The sequence below is a fragment of the Ovis aries genome, chromosome 1 (genome assembly GCF_016772045.2).
Source record: "Ovis aries strain OAR_USU_Benz2616 breed Rambouillet chromosome 1, ARS-UI_Ramb_v3.0, whole genome shotgun sequence".
NCBI lineage: Eukaryota > Metazoa > Chordata > Mammalia > Artiodactyla > Bovidae > Ovis > Ovis aries.
Window position 1 is genome coordinate 257,961,581 of NC_056054.1, and position 21,758 is coordinate 257,983,338.

General features: G+C 40.5%; 1 protein-coding gene across 4 annotated transcripts in view; it reads right to left on the minus strand.

The window, feature by feature from the left end:
- Nucleotides 1-290: 290 nt before the first annotated feature.
- The window catches only part of ACP3 (acid phosphatase 3), a 59,720-nt gene continuing 38,252 nt past the window's right edge, over nucleotides 291-21,758 (minus strand). For 2 of the 4 annotated variants that reach the window (XM_012103427.5, XM_004003341.6), the window contains one exon: nucleotides 291-3,305. In XM_012103427.5, coding sequence (XP_011958817.1) covers nucleotides 3,089-3,305 — 217 coding nt within the window. In that variant the 3' untranslated portion in view covers nucleotides 291-3,088. Of the gene's footprint in view, nucleotides 3,306-16,721; nucleotides 20,886-21,758 lie in introns of those variants that run through there. The other 2 variants (XM_042237091.2, XM_060395787.1) reach the window with 2 other exon arrangements.

Consider the following 21,758-nt stretch of genomic DNA (forward strand, 5'->3'; position numbering starts at 1 on the left):
GTAGCCCTGGATCCTAACAAGCCTTTGGAGGCTACTTAACTGCCTGAAATTCAGAAGACCAGAGTTTGATCCCTGGGTTGGGAAGATCCCCTAGAGAAAAGAGTGGTTACCCACTCTAGTGATCTTGCCTGGAGAATTCCATGGACTGAGGAGCCTGGTGGGTCACAAAGAGTCAGACGCAACTGAGCAGCTAACACTTACTTGATTTTACATCAAAACCTTGCTATGTTTGATAGGTAGAGTCACTTAAAATTTTAAGTATCAATAAATCAAAATGTCCAAAGAAGTTATGAAGATCATAAAATGATTTATTGAGAATAGTTGAATGCACTCTGTTAAATAAGGATAGAGATTTTACAAACTATTAATTTTTACAATACATGAAATAACTACAATATATATGAAGTAGGAAGCTTAATAATTCCAGTCTTACCTCCTGGAGGAACTGATTTGATATTAACCCAAATAACCTTCATTTCTCTCCTAATGCTGCTTTCTATTCTCCCTCTTTCCTTTTTGTGACCCAGTACTGACATGAACAGTAACTGTCTAGGATCATTAAACCAAGCTGTTGCAAAAGCTGGTCTGTTTATTCAGTATTTGGCTGAAGAATAGAAGGCTGGCTATTCAGTATAAGTTTTGATTCCATTTCTGTCAAGCCAGCAAATAACAGCAACACTCTAGCTTTGCTGATAAAGGGAACAAAGAAAATAAACCAATACCTTTTGGTGACATTTCTATTGCAAAAAGGGGAGGTATTTTCTCCCTTTTCCATCCTTTTCTGGCATTAGGAAGTATTAAGACCTAGAACATGGTTTGTGTCTGAGTAGATGCTTATAAACAAAATCCTTAAAAATAAATAATTTTTCTTCTCCCAGCTCTTCAGTTCCAACTCTGTCCTGCTCCAGACTCTTTTCTCTTCCCTTCCCACTGTGTTCCACATTGTTATCTGCTTGATACAATTACTTTCTTTATAAGCTAGCCTATTCAGAGAAGATGTTTACTGCTTTGTTACCTTCCTGCTGCATAAGCAGGGTTCTGATTTAGTTCAGAGCTGCCAGGGCTGAGAAAAGGCTTTCCATAACTTATAGTGCCCTCTCATAATATATTCTGCCATTTTCTTGCTTATGTTTTGCAGAGGTATCAATGCTGCATATTTTCACAAGCCCAGTTTTCTACAGGAAAAGGAGTTTGTGTCCTCTGATGGTTTTCTGGCTGGGGGAACTTATGCCTGTGTTCTGGCCAGTGGAGCTGGATCTCATCTCTCTGAAAGGCAGTGCAGTGTCAAGTAGTAGGTTTTGGGTTGTCTATGGATGCTTTTCCCTTTCACAAGCTGAGAATGTAGCCAGATCTTGCAGTTCTTTGTCTTTGAGCCCTTTGCATTGCAGCAGGAAGCAGCGGATATGAGGCAAGAAATGACAACTCCTTCTAAGACTTTTGTTTGTGATAGTCTTGGCTTAGTGAGAATTATGTAGAAAGTGGGAATGAGAGGGGTAAGTGCTTGAATTTTAGTAGGTGAAATTTGTGGGATTCAAGGAGAAAGAAATACTCCTGAGACAATGAGATGGGGTGGGTTATTAGTGGGGTTTCTGTCCCACTAGGTACATTCTGGGACCTTAAGTAGTACCTGAGGAAGTAAAGAACCCTACCAATGAATGAGATTGAATTTCCCATGATAGGAGGCTCAGTACAAAATAAAGTTGTTTAGAATAAATTTCAGGCTTAGTACAATGGTACCATTTATAAAAGTGCTTGCTTGGGCAATGATCAATGCATAGCATAAAATGAGAAAAGAAAATTATATATAGAACATGAGAACTAGAAGTGACTTCTATGTTCATTTAGTTTAGACTCTTCAGTTTTAGATTATGAAACCAATGTTTAAGATATTTAAAAGAACTTGTTCCAAGTTGATGGCCTAAAGCCAGTGCAGAGCTGAGAAAGTGGGTTATCATCCTACTGTGCATTTTCCTTTCAATCTCATCATTTGAGAAATTCAGATATATTTGTAGCAATTAAAATTAAAATACATTATTATTTCATCATAACCATGAGTAGCCCTTATCAAAATAAAATCTCTTACTTTTGAAATGAAATAAGGACATCAGAACTACAAATAATATCTAGCTGTAATAGTGGAGGTGAAAAAAAAAAAAAGAACCATGGCTATGGGAATGTTCTAGTTTTTTCCCATTATACAAATTGTGAGGAAAATGATGAGCGACATTATCAAGAGCTAAAGTAGTTGCTATTGTAGTTTCTGAGAATGAAACACCTAAAGCATCTTCACTGTAGATGTGAGTGTATAAGTGTATGAATAGGCAGACACACACAGAGAAATCTGTCAGTTATCAAACACTGTGGGGTTTTCTTTCCAGGAGTGTGCAAACCTACTTAAGAGTTAAAGAAGAAATTTTTGTATACCTTCTGATTGAGTCTTATTTTTCAAGAATCCTCCTGAAAAAGTGAAAGTGAAAGTCACTCATTCGCGTCCAGCTCTTTGCAATCCCACGGACTATACAGTCCATAGAATTCTCCAGGCCAGAATACTGGAGTGGGTAGCCTTTCCCTTCTCCAGGGGATCTTCCCAACCCAGGGATCAAACCCAGGTCTCCTGCATTGCAGGCAGATTCTTTACCAGCTGAGCCACAAGGGAAGCCCAAGAATACTGGAGTGGGTAGCCTGTCCCTTCTCCAGTGGATCTTCCTTTGGCCCAGGAATCAAACCGCAGTCTCTTGCATTACCGGTGGATTCTTAACCAACTGAGTTATCAGGGAAGCCCTATATAATACTATTTCTAGTCTAATTTTTCCCATTATCAAATCTTTAATCTGTGTCTTTGTCATTCCTTGTAATTTTTTGCTCTTTGGAGGCAAAATGCTGATTGAGTTTCACTTCTTATTTTCCTCTGGACATTGGTGCCAGAGAACACAATTATCTGTTGCAGAATTTCCTTCTAGCTGAATGATAAGCCTATACCAGGATGAGTACAACAATGAGAAGACCTAAGTAATCTGGGTGTTCATTCATCAATGCATCGGTGGCTGTCCCTGGGTTGCTGTGAATTCAGACCCTTCTCTAGGCAAATTCAAAGGGCAGCACAATGCCCACAAGGTGGAAGACTGTCCTTTGAATGCTGCATCACAGGGTTTGGCCTGGCATGTCTGCCCTTATTCAGCCATCTGTTCATAGGTTTCCATAAGAGTCTCTCTGCCAGCAGGGCCCATGGCGGATGAGGATAAACAGCAGCACTATCAGGACACCAGACACCAGGCAAAAGATGATGGCAAGGATGATCCTTAGAACTGTGAGAAAATAGGAAGAACATTAGTGTAAAATAAAGGATTGGGAAAACATTAAGATCATAAAATTAATGTATCAGGAAAACAGGAAGAGTACACATCAGTGTTGGTTTCTGCCTTCATTTAAAATGTCAGTGAAATTTCTAAAGCAGCCATGAAACAGTATATTTCATATAGCATAGTAAGATGAAAAAAGCACCAGACTAAGAGCCAGGAAATGACCTATGTTCCAGTTCCAGTATGACCTTTGACATTTGGGCCTCAGTTCTGGTGGGCTACAGTCCATGGAGTCACAAAGAGTCGGACACAACTGAGTGACTGAGCACACACATATTCTTCCATGATAAAGTGAGGGTAATTGACTCTGAAGTATTTCCAAAGTTCTTCAGCAATAACTTCATGCATTTTTTGCGCATTTTTCTACAGTTAAAATTAGTTGTTCATGGTGTCAGGGTCAAAGGCATTCTGAATACTCAACTGTGATCATTAATTGGGCCTAAAAGAAACAGAATATCAACTTTCGGACTCTGAATTTGATTTTCAGTAATTATCTTTTAAAGAGGAAACCTTGAGCACATACTGAGTATGGTAAGCATTTTTAGGATAACTAAATCACTGCAGATGGTGATTGCAGCCATGAAGTTAAAAGACGCTTACTCCTTGGAAGGAAAGTTATGACCAATCTAGACAGCATATTCAAAAGCAGAGACATTACTTTCTTAACAAAGGTCCATCTAGTCAAGGCTATGGTTTTTCCAGTGGTCATGTATGGATGTGAGAGTTGGACCATTAAGAAAGCTGAGCCCTAAAGAATTGATGCTTTTGAATGGTGGTGTTGGAGAAGACTCTTGAGAGTCCCTTGGACTGCAAGGAGATCCAACCAGTCCATCCTAAAGGAAATCAGTCCTGGGTGTTCATTGGAAGGACTGATGTTGAAGCTGAAACTCCAATCCTTTGGCCACCTAATGCAAAGAGCTGACTCATTTGAAAAGACTCTGGTACTGGGGGGAAGATTGAGGGCAGGAGGAGAAGGGAGCAATAGAGGGTGAGATGGTTGGATGGCATCACCGACTCAATGGACATGAGTTTGAGTAGGCTCTGGGAGTTGATGATGGACAGAGAGGCCTGGCGTGCTGCAGTTTATAAGGTTGCAAAGAGTTGGACATGACTGAGCGATTGAACTGAACTGATGCTATTGTTATTTTGTATGCTTATTTACACATGCCCCTTTGATAGCTGACCAGTCATAAAGCAGATATACGTAGTTTTTTTTTTTCATGAGATGCTATTCATTATTTCATCTGGAAAGCTATCTTCTCAGCCAACAATACCCTAGTCCATGATAGTATATATATATATTATAAAAATCACCTTGCACCATCTCCAAATGTATATCTGATTTTCACTGTAAAAGTGTGAGATTGCTTGTTGGCTTAGGTAATAGGAGAACAAACATCTCTCATATCCTAGTAGTCCTGTCCACAGAACACTAGTGCTCCATGGAACACGGCTGAAAATCTCTCCTTTAACCTAACCCTATCATTGCAGAGATGAAGGAAATGAGAAGCAGAGAGATTAAGGTAAGCAGTAATTGCATTTGGGTTGAAATGCATGGCGTCTTATCAGTCTTATGGGTTTAAAACCATCTATTCATTAATTCTCTAAAAAGCAGAGACATAACTTTGCTGACCCGACAATGTGTTCATCTAGTCAAAGCTCTGATTTTTCCTGTAGTCACGTATGGATGTGAGAGTTGGACCACCAGAGAATTGATGCTTTTGAAGTGTGGTGTTGGAGAAGACTCTTGAGAGTCCCTTGGACTGCAAGGAAATCCAACCAGTCAATCCTAAAGGAAATCAGTCCTGAATATTTGTTGGAGGGACTGATGCTGAAGCTGAAACTCCAATCCTTTGGCCACCTGATGCGAAGAGCTGACTCATTTGAAAAGACCCTGATGCTGGGAAAGACTGAGGTGGGAGGAGAAGGGGACGACAGAGAATGAGATGGTTGGATGGCATCACCAGCTCGACGGACAGGAGTTTGAGCTAGTTCTGGGAGTTGGTGATGGACAGGGAGGCCTGGTGTGCTACAGTCATGGGGTCGTGAAGAGTCAGACACGACTAACAGAGTGAACTGACTGACTGATTCACTATCTACTTCCAAATTTTAATCTTCCCCAAATTCAAGGTTTATATATCCAACTGTGTATTCAACACATTAACTGGGACATCTAATAGTCATTTCAGTCTCAACAAGTCCAAACCTGAACTGCTAGTCCCCATACTCCCCATGATCTCCCTCACTAAGTGTGTTGTTCCCACAGCCCTCCCCACCTCAGTTGATGAAAATTTCCTACTTCTAAAGTCTCAGTCCCCAAATCTTGGAGTCTCCTTTGACTCCTCCCTTTCTCTCACATCCTATACTGAATATGTCAGGAAATCCTGTTGTCCTACCAACAACTATGTCTGCAAACCAGTGATCTCTCCCTTTCTCAGCCACCATTCTGTTTTGAACCACCAACATTTTTGTGGGATAAGTACCTCCAACTTCTTCCTAGCTTCTATCCTTTCTCACCCGCAATCTGTTTCTAACACAGAAGCCAAATGGCTTCAAGTCAAATCATGCCACTCCACTACTTACAGTCTGCAAAGAACGCTTATCTCACTCAGAATAAAAGTCAAAATCCTGATGATAATAGTTTACAAGGCTCTGTATTAGCCTCTTGGATTTTCTCTCCTACACTCTTCCTTTACTTACTCTCTTTTGGCCACACATGCCTTTTTGTTGCTCAAACATTCCTGGCATTCTCCCCTTTACCTCCTTTGCTATAGTTTTAGCATTGCCTAGACACTCTTCTTGGAGAAGGAAATGGCACCCCACTCCAGTACTCTTGATGGAAAATTCCATGGATGGAGGAGCCTGGTGGGCTGCAGTCCATAGGGTTGCTAAGAGTCGGACATGACTGAGCAACTTGACTTTCACTTTCATGCATTGGAGAAGGAAATGGCAACCCACTCCAGTGTTCTTGCCTGGAGAATCCCAGGGATGCGGGAGCCTGGTAGGCTGCCATCTGTGGGGTTGCACAGAGTCGGACACAACTGAAGCAACTTAGCAGCAGCAGACACTCTTCTCTGGAAAAAGTCAGTTTTCATTCCAATCCCAAAGAAAGGCAATGCCAAAGAATGCTCAAACTAAAACACAATTGCAGTCATCTCACACACTAGTAAAGTGATGCTCAAAATTCTCCAAGCCAGGCTTCAGCAATACATGAACCGTGAACTTCCAGATGTTCAAGCTGGTTTTAGAAAAGGCAGAGGAACCAGAGATCAAATTGCCAACATTCACTGGATCATAGAAAAAGCAAGAGAGCTCCAGCAAAACATCTATTTCTGTTTTATTGACTATGCCAAAGCCTTTGCCTGTGTGGATCACAATAAACTATGGAATGTTCTGAAAGAGATGGGAATACCAGACCACCTGACCTGCCTCTTGAGAAACCTGTATGCAGGTCAGGAAGCAACAGTTAGAACTGGACATAGAACAACAGACTGGTTCCAGATAGGAAAAGGAGTACATCAAGGCTGTATATTGTTACCCTGCTTATTTAACTTCTATGCAGAGTACATCATGAGAAACGCTGGGCTGGAGGAAGCACAAGCTGGAATCAAGATTGCCAGGAGAAATATCAATAACCTCAGATTTGCAGATGACACTACCCTTATGGCTGAAAGTGAAGAAGAACTAAAGAGCTTCTCGATGAAAGTAAAAGAGGAAAGTGAAAAAGTTGCCTTAAAGCTCAACATTCAGAAAACTAAGATCATGGCATCTGGTCCCATCAATTCATGGCAAATAGATGGGGAAACAGTGAAAATAGTGGCTGACTTTATTTTTCTGGGCTCCAAAATCATTGCAGATGGTGATTGCAGCCATGAAATTAAAAACGCTTACTCCTTGGAAGGAAAGTTATGACCAATCTAGACAACATATCAAAAAGCGGAGACATTTTTTGCCAACAAAGGTCCATCTAGTTAAGGCTATGGTTTTTCCAGTTGTCATGTATGGATGTGAGAGTTAGACTGTAAAGAAAACTGAGTGCCGAAGAATTGATGCTTTTGAACTGTGGTGTTGGAGAAGACTCTTGAGAGTCCCTTGGCCTGCAAGGAGATCCAACCAGTCCATCCCAAAGGAGATCAGTCCCGGGTGTTCGTTGGAAGGACTGATGTTGAATCTGAAACTCCAATCCTTTGGCCACCTGATGGGAAGAGCTGACTCATTTGAGAAGACCCTGATGTTGGGAAAGATTGAAGGCAGGAGGATAAGGGAACGATGGAGGATGAGATGGTTGGATGGCATCACCGACTCACTGGACACGAGTTTGGGTAAACTTCGGGAGTTGATGATGGACAAGGAGGCCTGGCATGCTGCGGTTCATGGGGTCCCAAGGAGTTGGACATGACTAAGTGACTGAACTGAACTGAAGACACTCTTCTCACAAATCCCTGTGCCAGGTAATTCCATCACTTTCCTTGCTCAGATCTTATCTTCTCAATGAAGACTTTCTGTTTAAAAATGCAACCTATATGCCTTCTCCCCACACCCATCCCCACTTGTCACCTGTGATCCTCACCTTCCAAAGTACTTATTTATTATGTTTATTATTCATTATCCATCTCTCTTTCCTTCTAACAGAATGTATGCATCATAAGGTCAAGAACCTTTGTCTTTTTTGTTCATGAATGTGTCCCAAACACTTAGAACAGTATCTGTCACATAGCAGGAGCTCAATTAACATTTTTTAATTAATTTTTTTTATACCTATGGCTGACTCATGTTGAGGTTGGACAGAAAACAACAAAATTCTGTAAAGCAATTATCCTTCAATAAAAATAAATTACTCAATTAATATTTATTAAAGGAATTAATGATCTAGAACTCATATATCTTCTCAACTCTTATTTCAGTATTTTTTCTCACAGCGTCAGAATGCCTCTTAGTATCATAAGAAAGTGAATAGTAATCAAATTAAATCTTGGTGGACCAGTGCCATTAGCACTGCAGATGGAGTTAAAGTTGGAGGAAACTAAACAGAATTGAAGAAGAAAGGAAAGGATTAAATGAAAATGAGGGAAGAAGGCAGAGGCTAACAACTCTTTAAAATTAATGTCCATGACTCACTTTCTGTATTTGGAAATTTATTTTCAATTTTCTTGGCCATGTTGTCATATACTTTCCAGTCTTTCCCCTTCCTTTACTCCTTCCTAGATATGCAGTGAGTACACACCAAATGCCAGGCCAGCTGTGTGTCGGGTTCTGGGGTTCCAACATCCTTGCTCTTGAGGAGATCAATATCTAATGAGAGAACTAGATAATCATGAGATTGTGTAGTAGTAAAATAGAGGTGTAAAGATAATGCCATTTGAACAGAGAGAAAGTTGAGATTATCACAAAGTGTTCTACTTGGAAGAGATAGAATTTGGAAAGTCTTCTGAGAAAATGATAAGATTTGACTTGGACTTTGAGGTAAACAGAATTTTGTCATGAGACATAATGAACTGCATGAGAGTGTCTTTGGGAAATAGTGGTTGCATGTGACTGGAATCTAGGTTGTGGTGAGTTGAGGCCGGATATGTAGGTTGAGGCTCAGGTTTTACTAGTTCTAGATTGTCATGAGGCAAATGGAAATTATCAGCAATTATTACACATTGAAGTGACATTGCCTAATTTGTCCTTTTAAAAAAAAAGAAAAACTTGAAAAAGGAAGATGGTGGAGATATTCTCAGCCTGATAGCTATTAAAATGCCTTTGATAAGATACTGAGCATTGGATATAGCACTGGAAGTATGGCCCTGACAATGCAGATGAGGGAATTCAAGAGATACTTCTAAAGAAGAATTGACAGACTCTATGATGGACTAAATATACTGGTAAAGTGGACATTGTGGTCTAGGTCATCCCATGAGTTCTAGGTTGGATAAATAAGATAATTAGGCTGCAAAGTGAGACAGAAAGCACACTGGAAAGGATCCATTTGGAGTAGAGGAGATAATAAAATTTGTTTCAAATGTAGGATTGAGGTGGATTACTATCCTGGTAGAGATGATCAGTAGGCAACTGGAAAAAAAAAAAGGTCTAAAAATCTATATATAGATATGAAAATAAGGACGGTAGAAGAAGATAGAGTCTTCAGTAACTCTGGTTCATGGTGAAAGAGGAAAGAGTAAAGAGGAAAGAGGAAACCAGGCACAGATCCCTGAATACCATCGTTTTGGGGGTTGGTGGAAGTTACCAATCCAGTAGAAACTCAACAAAAAGTCTGAGAACAAAGAGAAGACTAAGGAGAGGTTTTTTCTCTCTCTTGCTTTCCTTCTCCCTCATGTTTATTTTTTAAAGTATACATTCCCTTGTACTGTAAAGGATTTTGTGAGTTTGACAGAGTAATGTTCTAGAATCTGAGAAAAGACAGTGGTTACTTATATCTTCCTGCAAAGAGGTCTAGTGCCTGTAATGACTGACAATATGTCCTACTAAATGGGGACACATGAAAGCTGCTGAAGGCAGTGTGAATTGGTACTTAGTTCAGTTCAGTTTAGACACTCAGTCCTGTCCGACTCTTTGCCACCCCATGAATTGCCGCACGCCAGGCCTCCCTGTCCATCATCAACTCCCAGAGTTTACCCAAATTCATGTCCATTGAGTTGGTGATGCCATCCAGCCACCTCATCCTCTGTTATCCCCTTCTCCTCCTGCCCCCAATCCCTCCCAGCATCAGGGTCTTTTCCAATGAGTCAACTCTCCGCATGAGGTGGCCTGCCAAAATATTGGAGTTTCAGCTTCAGCGTCAGTCCTTCCAATGAACACCCAGAACTGATCTCCTTTTGAGAACTATTCTGGCAGTGTGTATCAAAAACTTCCTAGTGCCATAAATCCCCAAGTCCTGTCTACTCTACTTCTTTTCTGCCTTTGAATATATTTGCTTTTCTTGTTCACATGTACTAGTTTTTTGTTTTTCTGTGGGGGTGGGGGGAGTATTATTTCAACAGCCTCCCAACTGTTCTCTCAGAACCACTTTTCTTAAATCTACTTTCCCCACTGGAACCAGAGAGATCTATCTAAAGCAAGAGTCACATCATCTGTCTTCTGGATAAAACACTTTAATGACCAGAGTTAGTTAACTTGACCTACAAGACACTTAATGCCTGCTTCTCCAGCATGTGAAGATTGAAAAGACTGTACTCTCACCAGACACACTTTTTCAACTCCTAAAATGCTCCTAATCCTAACCTTCTTGGCCTTTATACATTTCCCCTGTTCATCTATAACATTCTCTTTTCTCCTCCTCTCCACTCATTTGGTTAATTCCTTGTTTCCTTCAGATTTTTGTTTAAACATCTCTCCCTTGGAAAAGATTTCTCTGATAACTTAGACTTCAGATAATTGCCTCTGCTATATGTTTTTATAGTTACTTGTGTGTTCTTCATTACAGTACTCACCATGCTTAATTGTTCGAGATTGTTGAATTCTCCTGTCTCTTTGTCCTCCTTGCCTGCCTCCCCACATCTATGTCAAAGTTTACAAGACACATAGGGAAAAATTCTCTGGTCTTGTTGTTGTTTCCTTAGCAAACTTACTGACGGCTACCTAGGCACATATCAAGTACATAATAGGTACTGAATAAACATCTATTGTTTGCTTAATGTTCATAAACTTTGACCCATCAATGCTATTTTGGGGTATTTGTCCAAAGAGAATAGTTCACTAGAGAGTGTGCAAGGAAAGGGAAGAGATATAGTAGAAATATGATGTTGGAGAGTGCTTTAGGCTTGAACCCTACTACTCATGGCATATTCTTTTCTGAGGTTTGAATTTTTAGCCTGTAAAATGGAGATATGTGATTCTGATAGGAAATTTTCAAAAAGAGGCCACTGAATTAGGCATGAGTTCATTCAGTTCAGTCACTCAGTTGTGTCCAACTTGCAACCCCATGGATTGCAGCCCGCCAGGCTTCCTTGTCCATTACCAACTCCCGAAGCTTGCTCAAACTAATGTCCATCAAGTCAGTGATGCCATCCAACCATCTCATTCTCTGTCGTCCCCTTCTCCTGCTGCCTTCAATCTTTCCCAACATCATGGTCTTTTACAAGGAGTCAGTTCTTCACATCAGGTGGCCAAAGTATTGGAGTTTCAGCTTCAGCATCAGTACTTCCAAGGAAAACCCAGAACTGATCTCCTTTAGGATGGACTGGCTGGATCTCCTTGCAGTCCAAGGGACTCTCAAGAATCTTCTCCAACACCATAGTTTAAAAGCATCAATTCTTTGGCACTCAGCTTTCTTAATGGTCCAACTCTCACATCCATACATGACTACTGGAAAAACCATAGCTTTGACTAGACGGACATTTTTTGGCAAAGTAATGTCTCTGCTCTTTGATATGCTGTCTAGGTTGGTCATAACTTTTCTTCCAAGGAGCAAGCATCTTTTAATTTCATGGCTGCACTCACCATCTGCAGTGATTTTGGAGCCCAAGAAAATAAAGTCTCTCACTGTTTCCATTGTTTCCCCGTCTATTTGCCATGAAGTGATGGGACCAGATGCCATGATTTTAGTTGTTTGAATGCTGAATTTTAAGCCTTCTTTTTCACTTCCCTCTTTCACTTTCATCAAGAAGATCTTAGTTCTTTGCTTTCTGCTATAAGGGTGGTGTCATCTATGTATCTGAGGTTACTGATATTTCTCCTGGCAATCTTGATTCCAGCTTCATCCAACCCAGCATTTTGCATGATGTACTCTGCTTGTAGGTTAAATAAGCACGGTGACAATATACAGCCTTGACGTACTCCTTTTCTTATTTGGAACCAGTCTGTTGTTCCATGTCCAGTTCTAACTGTTGCTTTTTGACCTGCATACAGATTTCTCAGGAGGCAGGTCAAGTGGTCTGGTATTCCCATCTCTTGAAGAATTTTCCACAGCTCGTTGTGATCCACAGTCAAAGGCTTTGGCGTAGTCAATAAAGTGAAAGTAGATGTTTTTCTGGAATTCTCTTGCTTTTTCTATGATCCAACAGATGTTAGCAATTTGATCTCTGGTTCCTCTGCCTTTTCTTTTCTGCTTGAACATCTGGAAGTTCTTGATTCACATACTGTTGAAGCTGGGCTTGGAGAATTTTGAGCATTACTCTGCTAGCATGTGAGATGAGTGCAGTTGTGTGGTAGTTTGAACATTCTTTGACATTGTCTTTGTTTGGGATTGGATTGAAAACTGACCTTTTCCAGTCCTATGGCCACTGCTGAGTTTTCCAAAGTGGCTGGCATATTGAGTGCAACACTTCACAGCATCATCTTTTAGGACTTGAAATAACTCAGCCAGAATTCCATCACCTCCACTAGCTTTGTTTGTAGTGATTCTTCCTAAGGCCCACTTGACTTCACATTCCAGAATGTCTGGCTCTAGATGAGTGATAAAACCTTCATGTTATCTAGGTCATTAAGATCTTTTTTGTATAGTTCTTCTGTGTATTCTTGCCACCTCTTCTTAATATTTCTGCTTCTGCTAGTTCCATATAGTTTCTGTCCTTTATTGTGCCCATCTTTGCATTTAGTGTTCCCTTGGAACACTAATTTTCTTGAAGAGATCTCTAGTCTTTCTCATTCTTTTGTTTTCCTTTAATTCTTTTCATTGACCACTGAGGAAGGCTTTCTTATCTCTCCTTGCTAGTCTTTGGAATTCTGCATTCAGATGGGTATATCTTTCCTTTTCTCCTTTGCCTTTAGCTTCTCTTCTTTTCTCAGCTATTTGTAAGGCCTCCTCAGACAACCATTTTGCCTGTTTGCATTACTTTTTCTTGAGGATGGCCTTGATCACTGTCTCCTGTACAATGTCACAAACCTATGTTCATATTTCTTCAGGCACTCTATCAGATAGAATTCCTTGAATCTATTTGTAATTTCCTCTGTATAATTATAAGGAATTTGATTTAGATCATATCTGAATGTCTAGTGTTTTCCCTGCTTTCTTCAATTTAAGTCTGAATTTTGCAATAAGGAGTTTATGATCTGAACCACAGTCATGAATTAGGCATGAATGACTTTCAACAAAGAAATGAAGGAAGACTAACAGAATTTTACAGAATAGCTCAGGAGTGAGAGGGAGTGAAGGAAATAGAGTTATAGGTGGAAATTACTAGTTTGAGAAAATTGGGATTGGAGAGCGTGATATGGAGCAGGTCCTTGATGGTGCTCTTGATAGAAAAAGGGACAGAGCCAGAGCGGAGGAAGAAAATGAAGCTAAGAGTTTCATGGAGGTCCAACGGGACTGTAGGAGTGAGATGATATATTTGAGGAGAGGAGTTAGGTTGCTCAAGGAGGAACATGTTTTCCTGAAGGACAGTACGAAAGGCAGGTTAAAGCTACTGAGATATTTTGAGGCAGTGACAGGAGAACATAAGAGAGTTTTCAGTGGTTTATTTTGTTATTTTTACGACATCTCATGAGAATTAGAGAAGCAGAGATGGAATTAGAAGTTTGATAAAATCAATAAGACCTTCCTGTAGAAAATAGGAAAAGAGTCCAGTAAGGATGAATACATTTATCATGTAGCATTGAAAGATACAGCTGAGGTTAGACTAGAAATATCAACGTTCATAGTTTGAAATGGTGACAGTTGGTTTCGTTCAGCTCCATTCAGCAAATCAGAATGCAGAAACTGTGTGGCTGGTTTGACCTAGGCGTGTGTATTGGTGAGGTGGGCAGGGTATGGGTAAGGCCATTTTTATGACTGTCAGAATTGCCTAGATTGAGGACAGGAGTGGAGCGATGAGTGAGCTGGGGTTTACCAATGCACGTTCCCAATGTCATTAATGAATGATAAGACATGTCTTAAGAAACTGATGGTGATGACAAGGATGAGAAAAAGGTATGGTGATCACACTGTCTCATCTCTGGGGGAGGAGGGGTGCTGGAAGGCATATCATTGAACAAGGGCTCTAAATAGCACTGGGGAAACAGGAGAATGTTCCAGCATAGGTGACTATGCTGGAAACAGAGGCTAAAGACACAGACAAGTGGTATAAATATATGAATATATAGTCAATGAGAGGGTCTTTACAGTGCAGTTACATTCAAGGCTCATTCATAGCTTCTCTCCCCTTTTTACTGAACAACTGATATCCAGACTATTGACATCTAGGCCCAGACATACGGAAATCAGGCTAGGTATGGAAGGTGGAACATTTATTCAATTAGCAAATGTTGGTTAAAGGCACCAGGTTCTAAACATTGCTTACTGACTGAAGGTTCAAGGAGGATTAAGGTATGGCCCCTGCCTGCAAGAAACTCATGACTGAATCTTGGAGATGTGTCTATGTGCTACAGATTCTCAACTTGACAAAGCTTATGAGGGGAAACTAAAACTTTCTACCAGTAAATCTCTTTCTTATCAGATAACTGGAGTTGGAGGTTGAGGTGGGGTTGGGAGAGTGCTAGGAAGGAGAGCCCAAGTGTATTAGTAAGATTTTGGAATTAAGCATTTTCAAAAAATTTTTTTATTATTTTCAAGTAACATAATATGGAACTTAGACTTACTATGAGTTTCCCAGAAAAGGCTCTGATTAATCTAGTTGATATGACAATGAAGTTAATTGGGTCTACTAGCACTAGTGAAAACACTACTCATAGGAATAAATAGAATTTCATAGATGGAAATACTCTAAGCAGCAGGCTTGTCAGGTATTCTGTATACACAATATATGTCCTATTGATGGTTTTGTACTGCTTCCTCTACTGGCTTAATCAGGGCACTCTTAATGTCTTTGAATTTAGCTTTAAAAAAAATGATAAGAATTTAGTAGTTAGGGTTATTTATCAAATTTATCTAGGTATCCTGTACTTTTATTTGCTAAATTTGAAGGTCCTTGTAAAGAGTCATTCAACTCCTACAACCTTCCAAGTGGGCACCCACCCCAAAGGACACTTTCAGTCTCAGAGATTTCCCAACATTGAACACTATCTTCCTGAAATGTTCACCTGCTGCCCCTCACATCACTCTTTGAGACCATATAGAACAAACTGAATCCTTTTTCCTTAAAGCAGTTCAAATATTGAATTCACTTTGTTAGAGACCACCTCATGCTACAAACTTTTTATGAGTTAAAAGCAGTGGTGTTCTGCTAAACTGGATTTTAAAACAAAAACATAAACAAAAACAAAAACAAAAACACAAAACTCCAAATTGTGGTAAACATTGACTTCTGTGGTGGAAATACTCCCACATGACACCATGATCAATTTCAAATAGCCAGAGTGAAGTCACTGAACTCAAAGTGGGAAAGTGGGACATATAACTTTCCACTCTTGAGATCTGTGTGAGCTAACTCCAGCACACCAATCCCTACATTTTCTCTTTATTAACATGTTTTGCTGCTTAACTCTGTTTCACTCTACTTGGATATGGGTTTGCTGATGTTTGTGTTTTAAGGAAAAGAATTCTACAGATGAACTGTAGGTAGATTTGATAAGAAGAGGTGACAGACAGTTGTGGAAAATGAAGACAGATAATCTGATGACTCCCAGGGTACTAGGTATTGCTGCCAGTCAAGATAGAAAGAGTAGGTTCAGGGAAGAAAGGTAACTAACTTATATATTCATGGGTAAATATTTATTGAGAGTCCCTTGGACTGTAAGGAGATCCAACCAGTCCATTCTGAAGGAGATCAGCCCTGGGATTCCTTTGGAAGGAATGGTGCTAAAGCTGAAACTCCAGTACTTTGGCCACCTCATGCGAAGAGTTGACTCATTGGAAAAGACTCTGATGCTGGGAGGGATCGGGGGCAGGAGGAGAAGGGGATAACAGAAGATGAGATGGCTGGATGACATCCCTGACTCGATGGATGTGAGTCTGAGTGAACTCTGGGAGTTGGTGATGGACAGGGAGGCCTGGCGTGTTGCGATTCATGGGTCGCAAACAGTCAGACACAACTGAGCAACTGAACTGAACTGAACTGAACCACATCAGTAGAAGAAACCTCAATCCAAACTGATTCCATATGTTCTCAGCCTTTGTAGGGAGCCCTCCCTGGCACTCCTTTCAGCCTCTTTCCCTCCAAATCTAGGTCCAAATCTATCCCTCCATAGAAACTCTTAGAGTCGTTAGGCATAACATTTGCTGTTCTGTATAATAAGCATTTCTCTGCTTCTCTACTACAATGTAAAATTTCCCAGGTTGTTTCCTTAGACAGTTCCATCTTAAATAGATGAAGCAGAGCCACCCATCAGTTTAGGCTTTATCTGAAATAGCAAAGTCCAAACTAAATACACTTTCAATTTAGAACATTAATTTAAACCAGCCAAGTCATTTTACTTTATATTAATATTTTACTCCTCGTTACATTACAATTAAACCATAAAACAAAAATAGAGCCTCTAAAATCTGTTCCTCAGGAATTTTATTCTAAGTAAAAACACACACACTTTTTAAAGACACCATTTTAAAAGTAATGCTTTTGAATTTCCTAAAATGACTTTACTCATTATTTTACATTTGGCTTACATGCGTTAATGAGAAAGGATATTTGAATGATGGCCCCAAGGCCAAATATTTACTTGGAAAATAAATAATACAAATAAACACATCATTTGACGTCTTGTGTCAGTCAATCATCCCATGACCAACTAGGAGAGGGAATGGCTTTAACTCTAGACTCTGGCATTCAGTTGAAACCATCTCTAGAACCTGTTTCATCTTTATTTGTGCTGGTAAAGTAGCATGGTGTTTTCTAGATGTGTTGCATCTGAGCATTGCAAATCTTCAGGACTCTAAAGAGTGTTATTTGAATATGATTTCTTCTTTTATAGTAAGTGGTTTCTGCAGGACCTGAGAGTTTGCTCAGGTTTTCTGAAGATACCAGAATTAAAGCCTTACATATTCCTCTTATCCTCAGAACAAATATTACACCTATACTTTCAACATTCCCGTAAGTTTCCGCCCACCCAACCCCACCCCCGGGAGGTATGCAGAACATTCTTACATTTCTAACTTTGTTCCAGTTTTGAAGTAGGTGGTAGATGGACCCCTGTGTCTGGAGCCACGTTAGGCGTTACTGACAAAATGGAGGCATGGCCCCAACTCCATCTCTTTGTCCTGCAGGCACGGACACAGGATGAAGGAGTTAGGCCTTGTGTTTCTGCCTTGTTTTTTCCTCTCCTCGGCTGAGTTTACTGAAAAGAATATTAAGGTGCTTATTGTTCGTAAGAGGAGCATGAGAAGGCACAAAACCTTCTGTAGCTGTGCTCAGAGAATAATTCATAAAGTTAATCATTGACATTTGTTCAAGGACTTTTGCAAAAGAGTGTTCCAGGGTGAGCACATAGGCCGCAGCTTGAGGCCATGGATGGGATTACTATCTGAAGCCTATTTGTGAGGAAAGTGTTTATGGCAAAGGAGTTTGTTGAATTTAGGTCTTCAGTGCAGTTCAATCACTCAGTCGTGTCCGACTCTTTGCGACCCCATAAATAGCAGCACACCAGGCCTCCCTGTCCATCACCAACTCCCAGAGTTCACTCAGATTCACGCCCATCAAGTCCATGATGCCATCCAGCCATCTCATCCCCTGTCATTCCCTACTCCTCCTGCCCTCAATCCCTCCCAGCATCAGAGTCTTTTCCAATGAGTCAACTCTTCGCATAAGGTGGCCAAAGTACTGGAGTTTCAGGTTTAGCATCATTCCTTCCAAAGAAATCCCAGTCCAGTCCTTCAGAATGGACTGGTTGGATCTCCTTGCAGTCCAAGGGACTCTCAAGAGTCTTCTCCAACACCACAGTTCAAACGCATCAATTCTTCGGCGCTCAGCATTCTTCACAGTCCAACTCTCACATCCATACATGACCACAGGAAAAACCATAGCCTTGACTAGACGGAAATTTGTTGGCTTTTGAATATGCTATCTAGGTTGCTCATAGCTTTTCTTCCAAGGAGTAAGCATCTTTTAATTTCATGGCTGCTATCACCATCTGCAGTGATTTTGGAGCCCCCAAAAATAAAGTCTGACACTGTTTCCACTGTTTCCCCATCTATTTGCCATGAATTGATGGGACCAGATGCCATGAGCTTCATTTTCTGAATGTTGAGCTTTAAGCCAACTTTTTCACTCTCCGCTTTCACTTTCATCAAGAGGCTCTTTAGCTCCTCTTCACTTTCTGCCATAAGGGTGGTGTCATCTGCATATCTGAGGTTATTGATATTTCACCTGGCAATCTTGATTCCAGCTTGTGCTTCCTCCAGCCCAGGGTTTCTCATAATGTACTCTGCGTATAAGTTAAATAAGCAGGGTGACAATATACAGCCTTGATTTACTCCTTTTCCTATCGGGAACCAGTCTGTTGTTCCATGTCCAGTTCTAACTGTTGATTCCTAACCTGCATACAGGTTTCTCAAGACGCAGGTCAGGTTGTCTGGTATTCCCATCTCTTGAAGAATTTTCCACAGTTTATTGTGATCCACACAGTCAAAGGCTTTGGCATAGTCAATAAAGCAGAAATAGATGTTTTTCTGGAACGCTCTTGCTTTTTCCATGATTCAGAGGATGTTGGCAATTTGATCTCTGGTTCCTCTGCCTTTTCTCAAACCAGCTTGAACATCAGGAAGTTCACGGTTCATGTATTGCTGAAGCCTGGCTTGGAGAATTTTGAGCATCACTTTGCTAGCATGTGAGATGAGTGCAATTGTGCGGTAGTTTGAGCATTCCTTGGCATTGCCTTTCTTTGGGATTGGAATGAAAACTGACCTTTTCCAGTCCTGTGGCCACTGCTGAGTTTTCCAGATTTGCTGGCATATTGAGTGCAGCACTTTCACAGCATCATTTTTCAGGATTTGAAATAGCTTAACTGGAATGCCATCACCTCCACTAGCTTTGTTCATAGTGATGCTTTCTAAGGCCCACTTGACTTCACATTCCAGGATGTCTGGCTCTAGATGAGTGATCACACCATCGTGATTATCTGGGTCATGAAGATCTTTTTTGTGCAGTTCTTCCGTATAGTCTTGCCACCTCTTCTTAATGTCTTCTGCTTCTGTTAGGTCCATACCATTTCTGTCCTTTATCGAGCCCATCTTTGCATGAATTGTTCCCTTGGTATCTCTAATTTGCTTGAAGAGATCTCTAGTCTTTCCCATTCTGTTCTTTCCCTCTATTTCTTTGCATTGATCACTGAAGAAGGCTTTCTTATCTCTTCTTGCTATTCTCTGGAACTCTGCATTCAGATGCTTATATCTTTCCTTTTCTCCTTTGTTTTTCGCCTCTCTCCTTTTCACAGCTATTTGTAAGGGCTCCCTAGATAGCCATTTTGCTTTTTTGCATTTCTTTTCCATGGGGATGGTCTTGATCCCTGTCTCCTATACAATGTCACGAACCTCATTCCATAGTTCATCAGGCACTCTATCTATCAGATCTAGGCCCTTAAATCTATTTCTCACTTCCACTGTATAATCATAAGGGATTTGATTTAGGTCAAACCTGAATGGTCTAGCGGTTTCCCCTACTTTCTTCAATTTAAGTCTGAATTTGGTAATAAGGAGTTCATGATCTGAGCCACAGTCAGCTCCCCGTCTTGTTTTTGTTGACTGTATAGAGCTTCTCCATCTTTGGCTGCAAAGAATATAATCAGTCTGATTTCGGTGTTGACCATTTGGTGATGTCCATGTGTAGAGTCTTCTCTTGTGTTGTTGGAAGAAGGTGTTTGCTGTGACCAGTGCTTTTTCTTGGCAAAATGCTATTAGTCTTTGCCCTGCTTCATTGCGCATTCCAAGGTCAAATTTGCCTGTTACTCCAGGTGTTTCTTGCTTCCTACTTTTGCATTCCAATCCCCTATAATGAAAAGGACATCTTTTTTGGGTGTTAGTTCTAAAAGGTCTTCTAGGTCTTCATAGAACTGTTCAACTTCAGCTTCTTCAGCATCACTGGTCGGGGCATAGACTTGGATTACTGTGATATTGAATAGTTTGCCTTGGAGACGAACAGAGATCATTCTGTCATTTTTGAGACTGCATCCAAGTACTGCATGTCAGACTCTTTTTTTGACCATGATGGTTACTCCATTTCTTCTGAGGGATTCCTGCCTGCAGTAGTAGATACAATGGTCATCTGAGTTAAATTCACCCATTCCAGTCCATTTTAGTTTACTGATTCCTAGAATGTTGACGTTCATTCTTGCCAGCTCTTGTTTGACCACTTCCAATTTGCTTTAATTCATGGACCTGACATTCCAGGTTCCTATGCAATATTGCTCTTGACAGCATTGGACCTTGCTTCTATCACCAGTCACATCTATGGCTGGGTATTCTTTTTGATTTGGCTCCATCTCTTCATTCTTTCTGGAGTTATTTCTCCACTGATCTCCAGTAGCATATTGGGCACCTACTGACCTGGGGAGTTCCTCTTTCAGTATCCTATCATTTCGCCTTTTCATACTGTTCATGGCATTCTCAAGGCAGGAGTACTGAAGTGGTTTGCCATTCCCTTCTCCAGTGGACCACATTCTGTCAGACCTCTGCACCATGACATGCCACCATGGCAAAGGAGTTTGCTGAATTTAGGCCTTAGGAATAATTAAAATAGTTAGACGCTAAAGATTTAAGGAATGTTGTAATATTAGCATATTCTACTATAGCTTATAGAGATTAGGAACTTTAGAGATATTAATAGCTAGAAGCCATTTTTAAGAAATAGTAAGCTTAGGATACTAGAGGCAAACAGGACTTAGAAAGATAAGAATTGAGCTGAGGTTTGTGGTATGCAGCCCAGACTTAAGCACGAGTTACAATGTAATCACGAATTAAAGTAAATACTATTCTGAGAGCATCATGAACCAGAAACTCTGCTTGAAGGACAACAATGATTTATGGAGACAATAAATCTGGGTGAGGGGAAATTGAAAATGTCAAACCTCTGACCTAATGCTTTTGTTAAAGTATAAAAAGAATCTTAAGCTTGAAATAAAGTTACGCAGCCCAAGAAAATTGAGAGGCTGCATCATTTCTTGCCGACAGCACCCATCTCTTCAGGTTGATTCCCTGGCTTTGGAGCTGCACTCCAGCACCCCTGGACTGGACAGGTGGTGTATGTCAAGTGGAATAAAATTGAAGTTTTTGTCTCACCTAAACACTCCAAGGACAAAGCTAGTGGCAGAAGCTGAGCTCTGCTAACATAAAGATATAAGATGGCCACTCCTGAGGTCAAGGAAAATTTCCATGTCAGCAGATGCTCACGAAAGCTCCTTGGGGGTCAAAAAAGGAAGGGTACCACACTATAAAAAGTTTGGACATGTCCTCACAGGCTTCTGCAGTGGGATCCATCTTAGCAGAAAGTTACACATGCGTCTTGGGAAGAGTCCTAGGACTGGTCAGGTATGAAAAAGAAACCCAACATAATTGGCCAAAGGTAAACAAAGACCCAGAAGATCTGTCTTATA